We start from the raw sequence: 18,424 nt of genomic DNA on the forward strand, positions 1-18,424 counted from the left end.
AAAAAAAAAAAAAAAAAAAAAAAAAAAAAAAAAAAAAAAAAGGATTTATCTTACCATTAAAAACAATGTTTCCTGCATAATTTTCTTTCTTTCTTTTTTTTTTTAGTTTAACTTCTGGAAAATATCACTATAGTTACTTGAACAAATACTTTTTTATTTTTATTTATTTATTTATTTATTTTTTGAGACAGCGTTTCACTCTGTCACCCAGGCTGGAGTACAACAGCACGATCTCGTCTCACTGCAACCTCTGCCTCCTGGGTTCAAGTGATCCTTTCACTGCAGCCCCTCAAGTAGCTGGGACTACAGGCTCACGTCACTGCCCAGATAATTTTTGTATTTTTAGTAGAGAGAGGATTTCACCATGTTGGCTGGGCTGGTCTCGAACTCCTGGCCTCAAGTGATCCTCCCACCTCAGCCTCCCAAAGTGCTGGGATGACAGGTTTGAGCCACTGCACCCAGCCAACTTGAACAAATTCTAACGAGTATTTGTGAACTGAGGAAGACTAGGAAGTAACTGAAATGCTACACTGGACAATTGTCTTGAAAAGTATTCAGATCCTTGCTGGATAAAAATACAAATTCCAAGGTTCTTTAATGTTCTAAGAATCATACAAACTGGGACAAAACTGCCAAATGTTGATTCGTGACTCCGGTGTCCTCTCTCGCGTCCTCTGAGGGTTCACTGTTGGCTTCTACACTGGCCTGAAGCTCGGCCACTAAAGACAAAGAGCAGCTTTCATGGATGATGCTCTTCATCTGCAGCAGGGCTTTGATACCAACAGGAGCTGAGCTCTGAACTTTATTTAGCCATAGCTGCCATATGCCCTCCAGAGGAAATACGGTTGGGAGAATTTCTCCTGTCTGGCTTGTTCTTTCCATTGAAAGTAACCACCAGGAGGAGCAATTATGCCCTCGTGGTAAAAGACACTGTCTTTTCCCACATTTTCTTCTACTAGACTGGGCTCAAAGTAGAAGTTTCCTTTGGAACACTTGCTAAGAAAAGTGATAAGCAAATTGAATTCATAGACTGGGCCTATTTGTAAAAGGAACAGAGTTGAGACTAATATTATCTAGAAATGAAAGGGTAACTGTTGATAATCACTGGATATGAAGTATATACTTAGCAAGTGCTTAGAGCAAAGTAATGGGAAGACTATTTGGATTAGAGAGCCCATTTCATATAATATTCACACTGTAAAAAATCATCTGATGAAGTATACCTCACTTTAAAATGTGAGTACTATGAAGAGTTTGAAATTGGAAAACGATGGAATTGTGGCATTGCTTTTCCATGATGTATTTTATAAATCTCCTCACATGCAGAGAAAGTAATCTCTACCCCTGTGAGGGCTTTCATGGCTTCCTAATCATTTAGGAAGGGTCTTGCACTCCACATTTAAACAAGATGCAAATCCTTTCAACTGAGCTGCAATGAGGTAGCAAAGGGAGGTCGGAGGTGCCTTGGAGTCACACAGGACTGAGTTCAAATCCCAAGCCCTCACGTGCTGCATGAACCAGGACCTATGATTTTACCAGAGGCTCAACTTCCCCATCTGTAAAATGGGCACAGTGGTACCCACAGGGATGTTGTAAAGAGACTTATTTGTAAGGTTATTATCCTTTTGACTTTAATGAAATAAATAAATGATGTCCTGTGTACCACTTAAGAGGCAGTTTATCATAGCGGTGAAGGGGTTTCTGGAACCAGACTGCCTGGCCTCTAGCTCTGGGTCTGTCACTTACTGTGTGACCTTGGGCAAGTAACTTACCTTGGTGGACTCAAGTTACCTAATCTGTCAAACAGGAATAATGTCTACCTCATAAGACTGCTGTGAGTTTCGAATCAATTAATCTATACAGAGCAAGAGAAGAGTGCCTCACACACTGTAACCCACAGCAAATGCTATTACTGTTTGTGTTTTTTCAACTCCAGGAACCTTAATCATTAGGCTAACAGCAGAAAAGTTTGCCGGGACACTGTAGGAATATTATACCTTTTGTAATACTAGAAAAAAGTAACAATGTGGGAAATTACAGCATTGAGGGCTGAATCTAAAAAGTGATTTTAAATCTACTCTCTTTATTGAAAGATAGTACTGAAACATATGCACATTTTAAAGTATGTTTAATGTATTTGACCCTTTTAGAACAACCAGCAGAAATGTGACACTATGGAATGAAAAATCAAACTTGTTTCAAAGCGCTTTTCTAAGAGCAGCCTCAAGTGCTTTTCATGATATTAGGAACTCTGAGTAAATCTAGAGACCATCCGCTGCAAGAGGCCAGTGGTTCTTATCTCTGCCAGTCTGAAGAAGAAAAACTGTCCCCTGGTTTGGAGGCCCAGGCCCACCTGAAGGGCCCAGGAAGCTCGGAAAGGCCATTCCAAATCCGATAATAAGATTTTTTTTAAAGGCCACTTAATCAGATGCTGCACATCTTCAATTAAGCTCAGGGTGTATTACTGCAGAATTTAGTCCCTTCTGATGAGTAACGAAGCAAATGGAAACAGCGACGCTCGGCACTTGCACAGGTCCAGGCACTGCAGAGTTTGGCATTATAATCCAAGCACAAGTATTTAGCCATTTGGAATGAGAGGGGATCCAAAGACAGAAAAGCGCTGCTCTTCTGCAGCTACTCCTCGGATCTTGTCCACACGGCACTGGCGTTGGAAAGGTCTGAGGCACAATGGGCTGTGTTTTATAAACAAATACTCTGGGACTCATTTTAGCTGGGAGACAGGTGAAGTCCCCTTGTGCAAATCTGACTGCATAGGTAAATTATCGTGAGGAGTCTTAATAAATCAGGAAACACAATTTTACTCCATTCATTCGCTTCCACACTACTCGTCTCTTGGGATGGTGAATTCTTTTGCTTATTTCAATTTTGAGGAGGAAAAAGTGGTTAAAGGGAAGACATGATTTCTCCTACGAAATGTTCCCAGCCAGTAACATACTGTGTAGGCTGCTCCAAGCAGAATTCACTCCCAACTGCTGTCCTGAAAGCACCACCAAGGATCCATCCAGAGAGGGAAAGTGACACCATCACAAAAAAGAGCCATTCCTTCCACAAGAGAAGATCACAGCGTCTGAGTTGACCCTGGACTCTGTAGGGAGGGTTACACAGAGTTGAGGAGGGAAATGTTCCCACAGCTGATGACTGAAAATGACTTCCCAGGCTTCCATGGCTAAAAAGACCTATTAAGGCTGTCTTCTCCCCTACACAGAGAAAAAGCTCATTCATACTTCCAGGATGTCACTTTGAGATTCTTCTCTCATGCAGCCTGGAACTGGGGTGCTTTATTCCCTTAGATATTACGGGGGTAGCTCTAACTGAGCTATTCTCATGGTCTTAAGTGAAGCACCAAGAACTCTGGATTTGGTCTTTGTAACTACAGTGGAATTCACAGATGATGAAGGAAGGTAGCTCATATTTACTGTGTATCTAATGTGTGTCAGGAGCTTCGTATTTCTCATTTAAATTTCGTAAGAATCTTATATTATCCTCATTGTATCAGACGAAAACTGAGTCTCTGCGAGGTTAAGTAATTTGTCCAGTGTAAAAAAAGAAACATGGGCCAGGCACGGTGGCTCACGCCTGTAATCCCAGCACTTTGGGAGGCCGAGGTGGGTGGATCACAAGGTCAGGAGATCGAGACCATCCTGGCTAACACAGTGAAACTCCGTCTCTACTAAAAATACAAAAAAAAATTAGCTGGGCGTGGTGGCGGGTACCTGTAGTCCCAGCTACTTGGGAGGCTGAGGCAGGAGAATGGTGTGAACCCAGGAGGCAGAGCTTGCAGTGAGCCAAGATCGAGCCACTGCCCTCCAGCCTGGGTGACAGAGCGAGACTCCGTCTCAAAAAAAAAAAAAAAAAAAAAAAAAAAAAAAAAAAAAACCAAAAGAAACATTAAGTGGCAGAGCTAGGATTCAAACCCAGGCATAACTCCAGAGCCATGCTGTCTGTTCTTGACTTTCCATTGACAAAGTGTTAGAGGCACTGTAATTCTTTCCAACTACTGTAAAATCTATTTTATTAAAGTATGTTAAAGACCAATTCAAGGCAGTGGCTTAATTTATGCACATGAACAACTTTAAAGGTAATGACCTGGGCATTTAAATCTCAAATAAAAGGAGAATTAATTTATCACGACCACTTTCTAATATATCCCCCTATCTACCCACTCTTCTCTCCTGTAGTAAGTTGGAGTGTTAGTTCCGTTTCATTTCCTCATCAGACAATTACCTTTTCATCAGATAGTCTGAAATTCATGGCTGTCCTGGTGGGGGTCATTAACAGAAACTTTATTTCTTCAGCTGAAGAAATACTCCTGACATATTCCAATCCCTTCTGCAAGATATATGTTCCCTGCATGCTGGTTGGAGAAGTCAGAACGATGCCCAGACCCAGGAAAGCTTTGGGTTTTGGTGAGAATGAAAGGTATAAAACTTGTAGACACTGGTTTCTCCATGTCTCATCAGATGCTGGAGACTGAGGGATGAAATCCCTGGAGTGCACCTACATGTACACGGCAATACACCATCAAGTGCGGGTCATTTCAGAGAGTCACAATCAGTTTCTGAAAAGCTGAGTCACCAGCCTTCTTCCCACTTCTCCAATCATAGGAGCCATTGCTAGTGATGTTCGGCATGAGCCTGGAGCATCCAGCTTCCTTGGCTTCAGAGGAGACAGGAGGGGTGAGGGAGAGGGTGGGGAACTGCACACTCCTGGAATGATACACAATCAGACAGGATGTTCAGGTTCTGAACTGCACAGAGCAGCCCTCTATGGATGCACCATGAATGGGTTCCACGCCTCCTGACTCACTGATGTATCCATTCCTCAAATTTCTACAGAGGGATACAGGAATAAGTAAGTGCCCCACGCAGTGCTGTGAAGTCAGAAAAAGACTAAGTCAATTTTTTCCTTTGAGAGTGATTAGTTTCTCTTTGAAACAAGGGTCCAGTTTGCTTCACCCCAGGGTCTAGGTGAGCTTCATACTTCCTCGGCCAGTCTCCACGCAGAGCCCTCTTCAGGTGTAGCTGGGCTCCAGAGAACGTTCTTGGGCTACGGTGGCGAGTGGGCGGGAGACAGGCAGAAGTCAACAGGAGTGTGAAACAATTTTTTCAAGTCAATCTTGTCAATTCCTTCACAGACTTAATCCTACCACACTCAGGAGCTGCAAAGGTGCATGAGCATAAGGATTCTTCCTCCTCAGATCATTTATTCAGAGACAGTTTCCTGAGAACCTTATGATATCTGATGATAACCTAAGCTTAAGGTCACTACTTCATAGCCACAGACTCAGTGGTTCCATGATAACACTATGAGAACAAAGGGAAGCTCCACCTCCCATGAAGATTGGGGAAGGTTAAGTTGGGAGGATGAGAGCACAAGGTAAGACTTTCCCTTCACATGACCCCATCATCCTGCCATTCTGAATCCAGTTATGTCAGGACCACACTGTCCTCTGGGACACACAGAACATGAACGAAGGCTTTTTTTTCATTCTCCCCCCATGGTAGTGATCCAGGATAAAGAGGTATACAAATGAATGTTTACAGCCTATTCCTAAAAGTTTTAAAGTGTTGAAGCTGAATGCAACATAGCTGCCAAAATAACAACAACAACAAAATTCATATGGACCAACTGAAAATAAAGACCAATTAAAAGAAGCATGTCACTGGGACCTGAGCTGACTTAATCATTGGTGTCAGGCAATTAGGTTGTAACTAGAAAGCTAAGGGAAGGAGGCAAATGTGATGGGTTATGTAGTTACCAGTTACAGAAGAAAATATAGAAGTTTGTCCTATAGAGATAAACTTTTTCTTTGTAATGGATTTGAGGAAGAATGTGTGTCATGGTTACTTATGTAATGGACACGTGCCACCATGCTTATGTAAGGAATTTCTATAAGGGACATGATGTCTCCAATTGCAGTTTTGCAAAAGATACAGAAAATACACGCTTTGGACAACAGACCGGAGAGGTAAGGCTCTTCTTCCCGATGAAAGCCTGAGAGTTAATCTTGTGTTTTTCACCCAGGCAGAAACCAAGACATTCCTCCACAGGCATGGGCCATGGACATGCTTGGGAAAAGGATCAATTATTTATCTAAAAAAAAGGAAGCCCTGAATTCGTTTAAAGAGGTTAGCACCTACTGTGTGTTGGGCATGGATCCAGATATTTTATAAATTGTATTATGAAGCAACAGGCTGTGTTGACAAGATTATGGACTTGTAGTCAGGTCTAGATCCTTCCTAGTGTGACTTTGAATAAATTACTGAACCATCTTTATGCTTCTGGTCACACGTTTGTCACGTGAGGTCAATATTTTCTACCTTAAGGGGTCATTGTGAGGATAAAATAAGAGAAAATGAACAAAAGTATGTAACTCACTGCCCAGTGAATAAATGCTGAGTCTCTGCTCATATAATCCTAACGATTCCATACAATATTGCTCATACAGATACAATGAGCTTGAGAGAAGTGATCTGCACTGGACCATGTAGCTGGGAACTGTCTAAGTAACGGTATAAATGAGTCTTATTTTAACCTGATACTCTTTTCCATCTAACTGTTTAATTAGTTGAGACTCTTGAGTCTCTATCATTTCAACTGAAAGTGGTAATTTCAGCTAGAATAATTTGAGCCTCCATCATTTCCAGTGAGATTATGAGCCAAAGCTTTAGCAAGGTACTCACCTGACCAAAGGTGAAGTCCATCAAAGCCATAGGAGTACAGGTCATCGCCAACACCATTGCCTCCCCATCCTTCTCCACCTCCTGGGTATGGGGCATAGCCTGAGGAAGAGGCCCAGCCCACCCGCAGATGTGTAGGCTCTGCTGTCAGGAAGGGGTCCACCTGGTCGATAATCAGCTCGAAGTACCACTTCTTGTACTGGGCTGAGCCCTCCGCGACTCCCAGGAAGATGTTTGGCCGGATACTGAAATTAAACATGGGCAAGTGGCATCTACAGACCCTCAAAAACTGAGAAAGCAAGTTGAACCAGACCATAGGAGGCAATGGCCCATTTACACCTAGGACAAGAGCAATGCTGTGTTTTTCATATTGCTCAAAAGATGGGAGGGATCTCTAAAAGCCAGGAGTCTGATATCAGCCTGGGTAACAAAGTGAGACCCCATCTCTACAAAAATTAGCTGGGTATGGTGGTGCACACCTATAGTCCAAGCTACTTGCAAGGGTGAGGTCAGAGAATTGCTTGAGCCTAGGAGTTCAAGGCTGCAGTGAGCCATGATTATGCCACTGCACTCCAGCCTGGGCAACAGAGTGAGACCTTGTCTCAAAAAAAAAAAAAAAAAAAAAAACTAGAAAAAGCTTAGGACCCTCAACACTTGATCAAGTTCTTAGCGTGACACATCAGAACAATATTTTCATTACAAAACATAAAGGATGTTTCTTTTAACATTCCATTCAAGGCAACCAACGTTTACTGAGTGCCAACCATGGGCAACGATGCTGAAAATGTTATATAGAAACCTTTGTTTCTTTAAGTTAAAAGAAAATTTTACTTGAATTCCATTTTCTGGTCAATTGGTATAAGCACCCTTATTTTCAGTACAGCAGCTTTGTTACCAAAGCATTATTAATAACACTGGTCTCTTAAAACCATTAAGAAGTCATTACTGGGCAACCTTGTTAAGGAAAAGAGGTTTTAATGTATCCGGCAAAGTGGTTAAAAGCTTAAGACACTCCACTTAAGAATTTTTATGTTAGGAATCATACTCTTATAGACGAACTGTTCTTGGGCTAGAGCTATGCCCTATTTTGGGTAGGCAAAGAAAAACCAGACTGGCACCATGAAGAAAGTAAGTCTGTGTGACAGCTCAGGTCTTTGGGCCACTCTGCACTTCAGAGGGAAGACTCTATTCTTGCCATCGTGGATTAGCGTGTAGGCCTAGGTAGAAAGTGGCTAGAAAACCGCAGACCTGCCTAGTCCCAGTCCAGTGAGTTCACATGAGTCACGTGCAGCCACATGTATGGACTAGCAAGCTAGGGGTCCTGCAGGGCCCCCTGCTCTTCACCCTGATCCTCGCAGACAGCAGTGAGATACATGGTCATGTGCCAGAGGATTTAAGAAGCCACAGTCTCACTTGGGACACCCATTCTATGAAAAGATTATAGAAAAAAAAGTTGGTATATAAAAATAAATATGAATATATTATGAAGTTATAAGAGTTGCATTAATGTTTAAAAGAAAACATGGTAGGCCATCTCAGATCAAATTCTTCAGCACTCAGATGCTACATATACTTTGTCCTCAGCTAATTAAACAGAAAAGTTTGAAAAATTCTGCTAAAGGGGTTGGAAGCCCTAGTCATAGGAAGTGCATGTTTGCTTGGTCTTGTCTTACGTACTTGTATCGCCATGGAAACTATGGGCGGGCAACGCTGGAGTTCAGATCGGCCCTCTTTACCTGCTTGGAGACAACACAGGCAGAACTATGCTTGGCATCTGGAATGACGGTGGTGGCCTTACCTGGTTACATCGTTAATCAGTCGTGTCTGCAAGAGCAGGTTTCTCCGGGGCAGCAGGTTGTCACAGATCAGATTCTGGTTGGCTCTCACTGCAACCCCATTGCAGAGACAGAGGGAGCACAGGATATCCAGAACCTGCAGCAGGACACACCCACCAAACTTTAGGACCACCAGGAGGGCACAGTAAGCAGGACCACCACAGGGCATGAAGGAAGGAGTCATAAAGGGTGGGGTCTAGGTGATGGGTGGAGAGCTAGCTCAGAGCCAAGGAGGCTTTGCCTCTTACCCAGAAGGAACGAGTGATGCCTCAGGGCCTGCTGCTTCTTGGGAAAATGAGTCTGGGCTTCTTTCTAGCCCCTCTGCTCTAGTCTTATGTCCCTTCCCTCCAAACTGTGCATACCATCGGTAGCCATTGTTCTATTACAGTAAGTAAGAGGCTGTGCTCTGAAGACAGACTGTCTAAAATAATACCCCAGCCAGACCAGGACCAAGGTGTAGTGAAGCATCTAGGGCACAAAATCTAGGCCCTGCTGTCTCAGCTCTGAAAACACAGAGCAGAAGGATAAAAGGCCCTCCACGGATTTCCAACTCAAGCAGCACACTCTCACTCAGCCCTGATGGTGCTTGGCGCTGAGTATCAGTAGATACTTGTTAATAAAAAGGCACGTAAGATTCCCATCTGGCCAAGGTGTTGCATGTAGCAAGCTTGGGAATGGAATTTTGTGTGGGTGGGGTGATGGTAGGGCAGACTCCTGTTCTTCGGTCTTTTGCTGTGATACCATCAAAACTCATGAAGATACCCTTTAATTCCTGGAAACTGGTATTCTAAATATTTTACCCGCTCTCCTTCTCCCATCTAGAAGGAGAACAAACTTACAAGAGCCCAGGTGGCCCATGAATCTAAGAGACCCGTCATTAAACTGCTTCTGCCCCTTGTTTTCTAGCTGCCTAGAAACTGGGAACAGCCTCTGTTAGCCTCGTCCTGCACGCTCACCTCTCCTTGCACTATATCCTCTTCCATTCAGACTTTTTTGTTCCTATCATGGCAAAGCGAACTGTGCTGGGCCAGTCAGGCTCTGTTCCTCCCGCTCACAGAGAGGAATGTGCAAACAGCAGTCGATAAATAACAGCCACAATATGGCAGGTTGTACCAACAGAGAGGCAGGCAGCCTCGTTTCAGTCTCTCAAAGTGGCCATTGAAGACTCAATGTTTAGTGGGCTTTGATAGCTTCAAGGTGTTTGTGGCATTTGTATCCATAATTCTCACAAACCAATTTTCTACCTGACTCCCTGAATGTCAGTTTTGTTCCAGATAAATACAAAGCACATTTACGGGACAAGCAGAAAAGAATCCCAAATGCAGTTTTATGGGGGACTCTTACCATTAGCACTCTGTGAAAGATTTCAACTGTGCAAACTGGAAATCCAGAGGATACTCTCTCACCCTAAGAAAAGAGCCATAGACGGCCAGGAAATGAAATACTTTTCAGTCGGCCTATTACACATTTCATCTGTTTTGCCTCGGAGTGATGGCTGCGGGAGACTTGCTGTCACAGCCAGAGGGAAAGCAGGGCTTAATCCACATGCAGTAGGAACAGCAAAGAGAAAAGGCTCTGTAAAAGCACACAGCCGAACAGAGCAGTGCCTCATCTATAAATAAATGATGCCACTTAAAGAATCAGAGTTGACATTGTTTCGGTTTTGCTTTAGGAGACACTCCTTCAGGTAAAACTGGGGAATGGGGATAAACTTCCTTTCCTAAAATAGTTCAAATGGGTTTGTGAAAGGAAAGTATCTTGGGCCCCCAAAATCACTAAGGAAAACTTAAGCTGGAAACTGCTTAGGATAAACCTGCTTCACATTCTGTTCAGTCACTCCTCTGCTCACCGAGATAGATGCATATCTCATTTGCCTCCTTTGGAAAGGCTAATCAGAAACTCAGAAGACTGTAACCATTTGTGTATCACCTATCTGTGACCTGGAAGTTCCCTGTCTGCTTCCAGTCCTCCTGTTTTGGCTTCAAGTTGTCCCGCCTTTCCGGACTGAACCAATGTACTTCTTATATATATTGAGTGATGTCGCATGTCTTCCTAAACGTATAAAACCAAGCTGTGCCCGGACCACCCTGGGCACATGTCGGCAGGACTTCCTGAGGCTGTGTCACGAGCGCGTCCTCAACCTTGGCAAAATAAACTTTCCAAATTAACTAAGACCTGTCTCAGATTTTCTGGGTTCACATTTTGGTAACCATGGGGGAGATTCTGAGTGGAGATGTCCCGACCTTTGAAGAATTTCCTATCGGTGCTTGGTACCAGCATGAGCTAACCTTATGGCTTAAACCAATAGGACAATTTGCTGAGGTCTGAGAGTACCCCCTCCAGAGAATCCCTGATCTGCCAAAACTGTAGGTTGAGATGTAAAGTCTATTTTGCTGTACAACTCTTTTTTTTTTTTTTTTTTTTTTTTTAGTTTTACTTGCTTCCAACAGGAAGGCAAGTTTTCCTGCTTCCATGATGATGGAAGGCAGGTAACTCCTTTATGGGGTTTGAGCTTCCAACAGGGAAGACGATTTTTTTTTTTTTGTGCTGCTTCTAGGCTGGCAGACAGCAGTCTATAGCCTGAGACCCATCACTAGGCAAGAAACTGGTTTGGGATTCTGTCCTGCAAATTCCTTTTAAACGATTAAAGTTGGCATTTAACAACCAGCTGGTGTTAATTTCTGCTTACACTTAGAGTGCTCAGAAGTCGTAGAATTTGTGTGATCATTGTTGCTTTAGCAGCATTTTGTCCTAGTAGAAATATGGTAATAAGATTAAAATTTTTTAAAGGAGCGCAATGGTTAAAAGTCACAGCTTAATTAAAAGGCAACAGCCCAAGATGGGTGTGCACCCTGGCATGGGTGAAAATTTTGATTTAAAGCTTCATGGTTTGTTTTTTTGTTTTCTCCCTAAGGCCTGCCTTTTTTTTTTTTTGGAGCAAAAAAAATTTTTTCTTTCTCATAACTGAATCTTTTCATCTGAATTTTTTTTAAATTAAAACAATGATTGCAACAGAGGCTACTCTTCAGTTTTAAGGAAGAGTGTAGTTTAATTTTATGTTTAATTTGGCTCAAAGAAAATAACAGTGTCTCCCTCTGGCACCACCAGACTTTTCTCTCTGTGCTTTATGATGTAAATTTTGCTATTTGATTTTCACTTGAGTTGTTTCCCTTAATGTGCAAACTTAAGGCTATTTAGCTGACAACTGCCTAGGGTTGTGAAACAGGTTATCAAGAATCTGAAAGTCTAAGACGGAAAAAAAAAAGGGCTGGGGGGAGTTTTTATAAATCTATAAAATGTACTTCCATTGGCATGCCTCATAAGTTTTTATATGTATTCATGTGATGTGTACAGAATGTTTTACTACTAACAATATATAAAAGAGCTCTAATTAATTGGCTCAAAAAATAAAAGCTCTTAAATTATATAATAAATAAGAAAAGACTAGTTATATGCTTTTTAAAGTACCTGTAACTTAAGTAAAATCTTTTTTTTTTTCTTTTTTTCTTTTTTGAGACGGAGTCTCGCATTGCTGCACTGTCGCCCAGGCTGGCGTGCAATGGTGCAATCTTGGCTCACCGCAACCTCCGCCTCCCAGGTTCAAGCGATTCTCTTGCCTCAGCTTCCCGAGTAGCTGAGATTACTGGCGCCCACCACCCAGCTAATTTTTTGTATTTTTAGTACACACAGGGTTTCACTATGTTGACCAAGCTGGTCTTGAACTCCTGACCTTGTGATCTGCCCACCTCGGCCTCCCAAAGTGCTGGGATTACAGGCGTTAGCTACTGCACCTGGCCAGTAAAATCTTTAATAGATAAGCTAGCTTTAAAATTACTGGTAAACTACTATTAGAAATGCCTTAAGAATTGCCCAGCATACATTTTTGTTTGCATTTATTAATCAAGCAATTTCATACTTATCCCCGCCAAATACTGTAAGGTGTCAAAATTTGGCAAAGGGGTTACAAAACTATACGCCCAGCCCAAAACAGAATAATCTTTGCTTTTGTAATTTGTAATAAATAAGGCATTGATAAGAGTTTAATGAAAATAGCTGCATGTTGAATGTAGTAAGACTACTGTAACTTCTAATCCAGTGGCTTTAGGCAGTCTAGTTCACAGGCAATAAGGAGGTTTGTTTTGGGAAAGGACTGTTATTGTCTATTTCAAAGCTAAACTATAAATTACATTCCTCCCAATGTTAGTTCAGCCTATGCTCAGGAATGAACAAGGACAGCTTGGAGGTTAAGAGCGACATTGAGTCGGTTAGATCAAATCTCTTTTCAGTGTCTCAGTTATAATTCTGCAATGGCAGTTTTATAACTTTAAATAATGACTATCACAGTCATTTATTCATGAATAATCTAGGTAAACAATTAGGTAAATGTAATGGCATAAATATTTGTAGACAAACCTGTCATAATTTAGAGTATAAAGCTATATTAAATTAAATAATAGATATTTCACTATTCGGGTATTTTCCAATAAATACACATTGTAGGAAAACATTATTGCTAAAGAAAAAAGAAGTGTGTCCTTAAAAAAGAAAGTGAACAAGTTTTGTCTAATTCAAAGTTTAAAGGTTATGTATAGAACAAGGTGAAAGGAACCAGGAATAAAAAAGATGTAAAGAAAGTTATAAAAATAAAGAGGTTTTATTCTATCTTTTTTTGAGGTGAAAAACTTACAGAGAAATAATTTTATATAAGAAAGAATCTTGCATGGTAAATTTAGTCCTAAAATAAAATAACTGCTTTTTTAAAAAGGAGGGTTGTTCACAACAAATCAGAAAGTCCAACCATGTCATGAGCAGTCAGTGTAAGTCACAATAAGAGGATTTACATATTAAAAAAAATTCACATAATCAAGTTGTCATATTAAAAGTTTTGGTTTGCTTAGGAAAAAAAAAACTGAGATAAATTTTTTTTTTTAAATTAAGGTCATTACATCATTACATCCACGTATCTTCCTGTATGTGCTTTTAAAGTTCTTGTAACATTGAGTTACAGGGCTCTAACTCCTGGGTCTAAAAAGGACACCAAGTCCTGCTAAATCTTAAACACTGACAGCAATTAAAGGCTTATCTTCAGGCCCTGTAGAAGATGTCGATCAAAATAAACTGCATTCCTGAGACAGAGGGCAAGAAATTAAAGCTATTCATCTCTTCAAGGCCCAGGGACTGTCACAGAAGAGGTGGGTATGTAAGACTGTAAGGGCCAATTTTGAAAGATAAAATAGGTTCAGTTCCTCTATAAATTAATTATCAATGTCAAAGGTATACTGATGCAAAACCAGTATATGGACCCTTATGTCAGATTAACAAGGTTTTCTTGAAGCATTAACCAACCTCTTAATAAAGATTATAAAGGTTATAAAAGGCTTACTGAAGTTGTATTTTATAATCAAGATTAAATTTTATAAATTGTTTACCAAAGTTTGAAAAGCAAACGTAATTGACTTCATGCTGTTTTTATTAGGGCTTCTTGTTTAGAAAATTCAGTCTTCTCTCTCAAAGAATGAAGGTGTTCGCTTTTTGAAATGCTTGAATTATCACTTAAATGAATGACTTTACAATGACCTGTAATCCTATTTTGTAATATCAAGTGTTTTAAACCTTTTATACTTGACAAACTTTCCCAGATCAAATTATAAAGTATGTCTTTTTCTAGCCTAGTTAATCTTTTAAGACATTAGGTTCCCTAAAGTCCAAAAATGACGTAACTTAGCTTATTTGGTATAAAAATTATACAGGAAGCATTGTCAAATATGAAATGGTGCTTGGTTTCTTTGGGCTATATTTATATAAATGTGTTAGTGGTATGTATTCCAAAATTATGGGAAACTCCTGTAACTCTGATGTACCTGAGTGTACATTATCAGTAATAATCATAATTGTTATGTTAAAATTGTTGCATGCCACAGAGGTAACAAATTTCCTTGTCAATTATTTCTTTTAACTATGGCTGCCTTAAAACGGTTTTTCATCCACAAACAGTTGTCTTGTTTTATCTTGTTTTAAACCCTCTCTAAAAGGTGGGACTTGTGCAGCTGTAGGACTCTAACAGGTGCACTTAAATGCAGGTTTTCTGATAACTTTGTAAATTGTGACGTTGGAATAAAGGAAAACTTTCAGAACTCTCATGGAGAGCTAAAATGTTCATGGCTATCAAACAGAACAGGATTTAATTGAATTAACTGAAGCAACAAAACTGAAGTAATCTTTTGACTTTTGCTTCAAACATTGCTGATACTTTGTTTTGTTTTACAGAGTTAAGAAAACTTTTAAGCTATTTGTGGCTTTTAACGATTGAGTAAAGAACACTCCCGTGAACAAAATTTGGAGCATATTTGTTTCTCTCTACCTAACTTCTCCAGAATTTGGAACCTATTCGTGAGTAGTCTCAATTTATGGCAATAGAGTTGTTTGCATAAGTGCAATAAAAATCAGTTTTCTTTTGTAATAGGGCACAGTGAGATAAATTGGTTATTTTACCAAGGCTTTGACTGGAATGGTGTGTACTTTCTGTTAAGGAATCAAACTTGACTTATGGAGCCAATAAAGCCCTTGGAACAAATGGCCTCATATTTTGTGTACACAGTCCATATACAGGGTTTCTGAGGTAAGTAAAGAATGTCACTTTCTGACATGTGCAGAAGCCTCAACTTTCTCTTGGACCCTCCAGAGGAGAGGAAATTCACCCAACTTATAGGTATTTGATGGCACAAATCCATGGCTGGGCTGAGCTTCAAAAAGTCCTATCTGAGATTCCTGCTATGCAGCAAAATTCCATCAAAGCCCATTTAAAAGTCTATGTAAAAACTAATAACCCTTGCTGCACTGTATACAAATAATTAGGCCAAGTATAATAAAGCAAACCAGTCCTATCATGATTTGTCTTTAGTGAAAATGGGAAACTGCAGAGAGAAAAATTATGTTTCAAGCAGACCTGTTGTTAGATTCTGGTCTGCCTGATATTTTTTTCAATTTTATTGTTTTCTACAGTTTGGGACCGAATTCTAATTTTCCTGGTTACAAGTCTTCAGAATAATGCTTTCAAATTTTTTTCCTTCTTTTTTCCATTTTTCCTAATTTGGAGTCACTGAAAACTAAGTTGTGCTTTCTTAAAACCCTGTGTACTGAAGCCAGACAACTTAAATAAACTTCAGAAGAAAGTAACAGCAACCTGTTTACGTACATAAGCCACTTTCATAACTGCCTACTAATGTACGGACTTCAGAGTAACGTGGCCTATATGGATTTTTCCAGGATTGTTCTTTTGTTTGTTGTTTTTTTTCTCCCTTCCTCCCCGCTGTTTTCTCTTCACAGGATATGGGACTTTGCAACCTCCTAAAAATGAGCTTTTGGGACCTACCCATCTAGGAATAAACCCTTCTAGCTATGAGAGACCAGATGAAATCCGAGACCAGAGACTCATTCTCTTGTAAAATCCTGTCTCCAAAAGATTTAAAAAAAAAGAAAAGTGGGGAAATGTGTAGGAAAATGTCTTTAGCCCCCTCAATCACTAAGGAAAACTCAAGCTGGGAACTGCTTAGGGCAAACCTGCCTCCCATTCTAGTCAAAGTCACTCCTTCGCTCACTGAGATAGATGCATTATCTGATTGCCTCCTTTGGAAAGGCTAATCAGAAACTCAGAAGAATAAAACCATTTGTGTATCACCTATCTGTGACCTGGAAGCTCCCTCTCAGCTTCCTGTCTTCCTGCCTTTGCTTCAAGTTGTCCCGACTTTCCAGACTGAACCACTGTACTTCTTACATATACTGACTGATGTCTCATGTCTCACGTCTCCCTAAAAGTATAAAACCAAGCTGTGCCTGGACCACCTTCAGCACATGTCATCAGGACTTCCTGAGGCACTGTCACGGGCACGTCCTCAACCTTGGCAAAATAAACTTTCTAAATTAACTAAGACCTGTCTCAGATTTTCTGGGTTCACAGGTTCTTTTAAAAGAAAAGGGAGTGCAGATAGGTCCAGTCCACCATGGGGGGCATGCAGGCATTGCAGCTAGAGGCCATCTGTACTTTCTGACAGACAGGGGGCATCTTGGTGACCTCTGGAATACCTGACTGGAGAGGCAGGTACTGCTGAGTATTCACCAGACTCCATTTTCTTCTCCTTCTGAACATACAAAGGCTTTATATCCCAGCCTTCATTTGCAGGGATAGGGGATCATCTGACTAAATTCTGGCCAATAGGAAGTGGGTGGGCCCCAGGAGTGGGCCCCACCAACCTTATCTTCCTTCCACTGGATACAGATATCCAACAAGGGATTCCAAAGCCCAAAGATCTCCTTATTTCAAGTGGGATCCCCAGAACAGCAGCATTGGTACCATCTAGATCATCAGCAGTAGTGCTACCATTCTAGAAATACAGATGCTTAGCCCTAGCCCCACTCCCAAATTACTGAATCAGAGCCTTCATGTTAACATGATCCCCAGGAAACTTGTGAACACCTTATTGTCTGCGAGGCTCTGCCCTTAGGGGATGGTGAAGCCAATAACCACACTCACTGGAGCCCTCCCACTGGCCTTGGAGAGTCATATGAGCAAAAATAAATTTTGACTACGCTAAGCCACTGACAATATGGGGTTGTGCATCATCAGAGTTAGGCCTCCCTAATCAATGGCCCATTTGTGGGGTTCATTTGTTTCTGGTTGCATTCATTCTCATCACTGATACCACATTTCACTCGAGAGCCTCTCATTTTGCTTTTATCTCTATTACTGTCCATCCCAAACACAAGCTTATATGGGAATTATACTTTGAAGATAAATATCTATGGAAACACTGTTTGGCTGTTGCATTTTTATTAGATTTCATCTGTAAAAACAGTCTTACTAAACAAATGCTAACTATATTTATTCTGAGATTTTTATATCAAGTCCTATATTTGAGAAACAAGTGCTATTCAGACCCCCCAGGCTAAACCTTTGATTCCTGATTGATACTTTCTGAGAATCAATGATATTACTATTTTATCATATATTTTTCTCAAAGGTAGCCCCAAATCCTTGAAAAACGAAGAAGATAATAAAAGTCTATCTATGACAACTTTGAGCAGGTTTGGATTAAGGCAACTTCAGGGGCAAGTAGAAAATTCATAATGTCTATTTTAATCAACCATGCCGATCCCACAGAAATACAAACTACCATCAGAGAGTACTATAAACGAGACCTCTACGCAAATCAGAACAGAAAATCGTAGGAGAAGGATAATTTCCTGGACACTTACACTCTTCCAAGGGACTAAACCAGGAAAGAAGTTGAATCCCTGAATGAGAACCAATAGCAGGCTCTGAAATTAAGGCAAACAATTAATAGCTGTACACCAGCTAAAAAAAGTCCAGGACGCAGATGGATTCACAGCTGAATTCTACCAGGGATGGTACAAAGAGGAGCTGCGTACCATTCCTTTCTGAAAACTATTCCAATCAATTAGGAAAAAGAGGAATCCTCACCTAACTCATTTTTTATGAGGGCCAACATACATTTTCCTGATTACCAAGCCTGGCAGAGGACGCAACAAAGGAAGAGCAATTTTAAGGGACCAATATCCGCCTGGGGGATGAACATCGCATGCAAAAAAAAAAAAAAAAAAAAAATAACCTCAATAAAATACTGGCAACGCGGATGTCAGCCCAGCACATCAAAAAGCCCTTATTCCACCATGAGTCAAGGGTTGCGGCTTCATCCCCTGGGCATGCAAGGCTTCGTTATCAACATTTCGCAAATCAGTAAACATAATCCGCAGCATATAACAGAACCGAATCAGTTCAAGGAACCACATGATCACAAGAACCACATGATTTATCTGCAATAGATGGCAGAAGGGGCCTTTTTTGGACAAAATTCACGGCCCTTCATGCTT

The 18,424-nt window shown here is 40.8% G+C and overlaps 1 protein-coding gene across 1 annotated transcript in view; it reads right to left on the minus strand.

Annotated features, from left to right (window-relative positions):
- Positions 1-18,424, minus strand: part of RYR3 (ryanodine receptor 3) — a 580,605-nt gene that overhangs the window by 271,198 nt on the left and 290,983 nt on the right. Inside the window, exons 17-18 of the mRNA XM_017857433.1 lie at positions 8,500-8,633; positions 6,705-6,946 (exon numbers count right to left, since the gene is read on the minus strand). Of these exons, the coding sequence (XP_017712922.1) occupies positions 6,705-6,946; positions 8,500-8,633 (376 nt within the window). The remainder of the gene's footprint in view (positions 1-6,704; positions 6,947-8,499; positions 8,634-18,424) is intronic.

Source organism: Rhinopithecus bieti, unplaced genomic scaffold (genome assembly GCF_001698545.2).
Source record: "Rhinopithecus bieti isolate Rb0 unplaced genomic scaffold, ASM169854v2 scaffold_44948, whole genome shotgun sequence".
Taxonomy (NCBI): domain Eukaryota; kingdom Metazoa; phylum Chordata; class Mammalia; order Primates; family Cercopithecidae; genus Rhinopithecus; species Rhinopithecus bieti.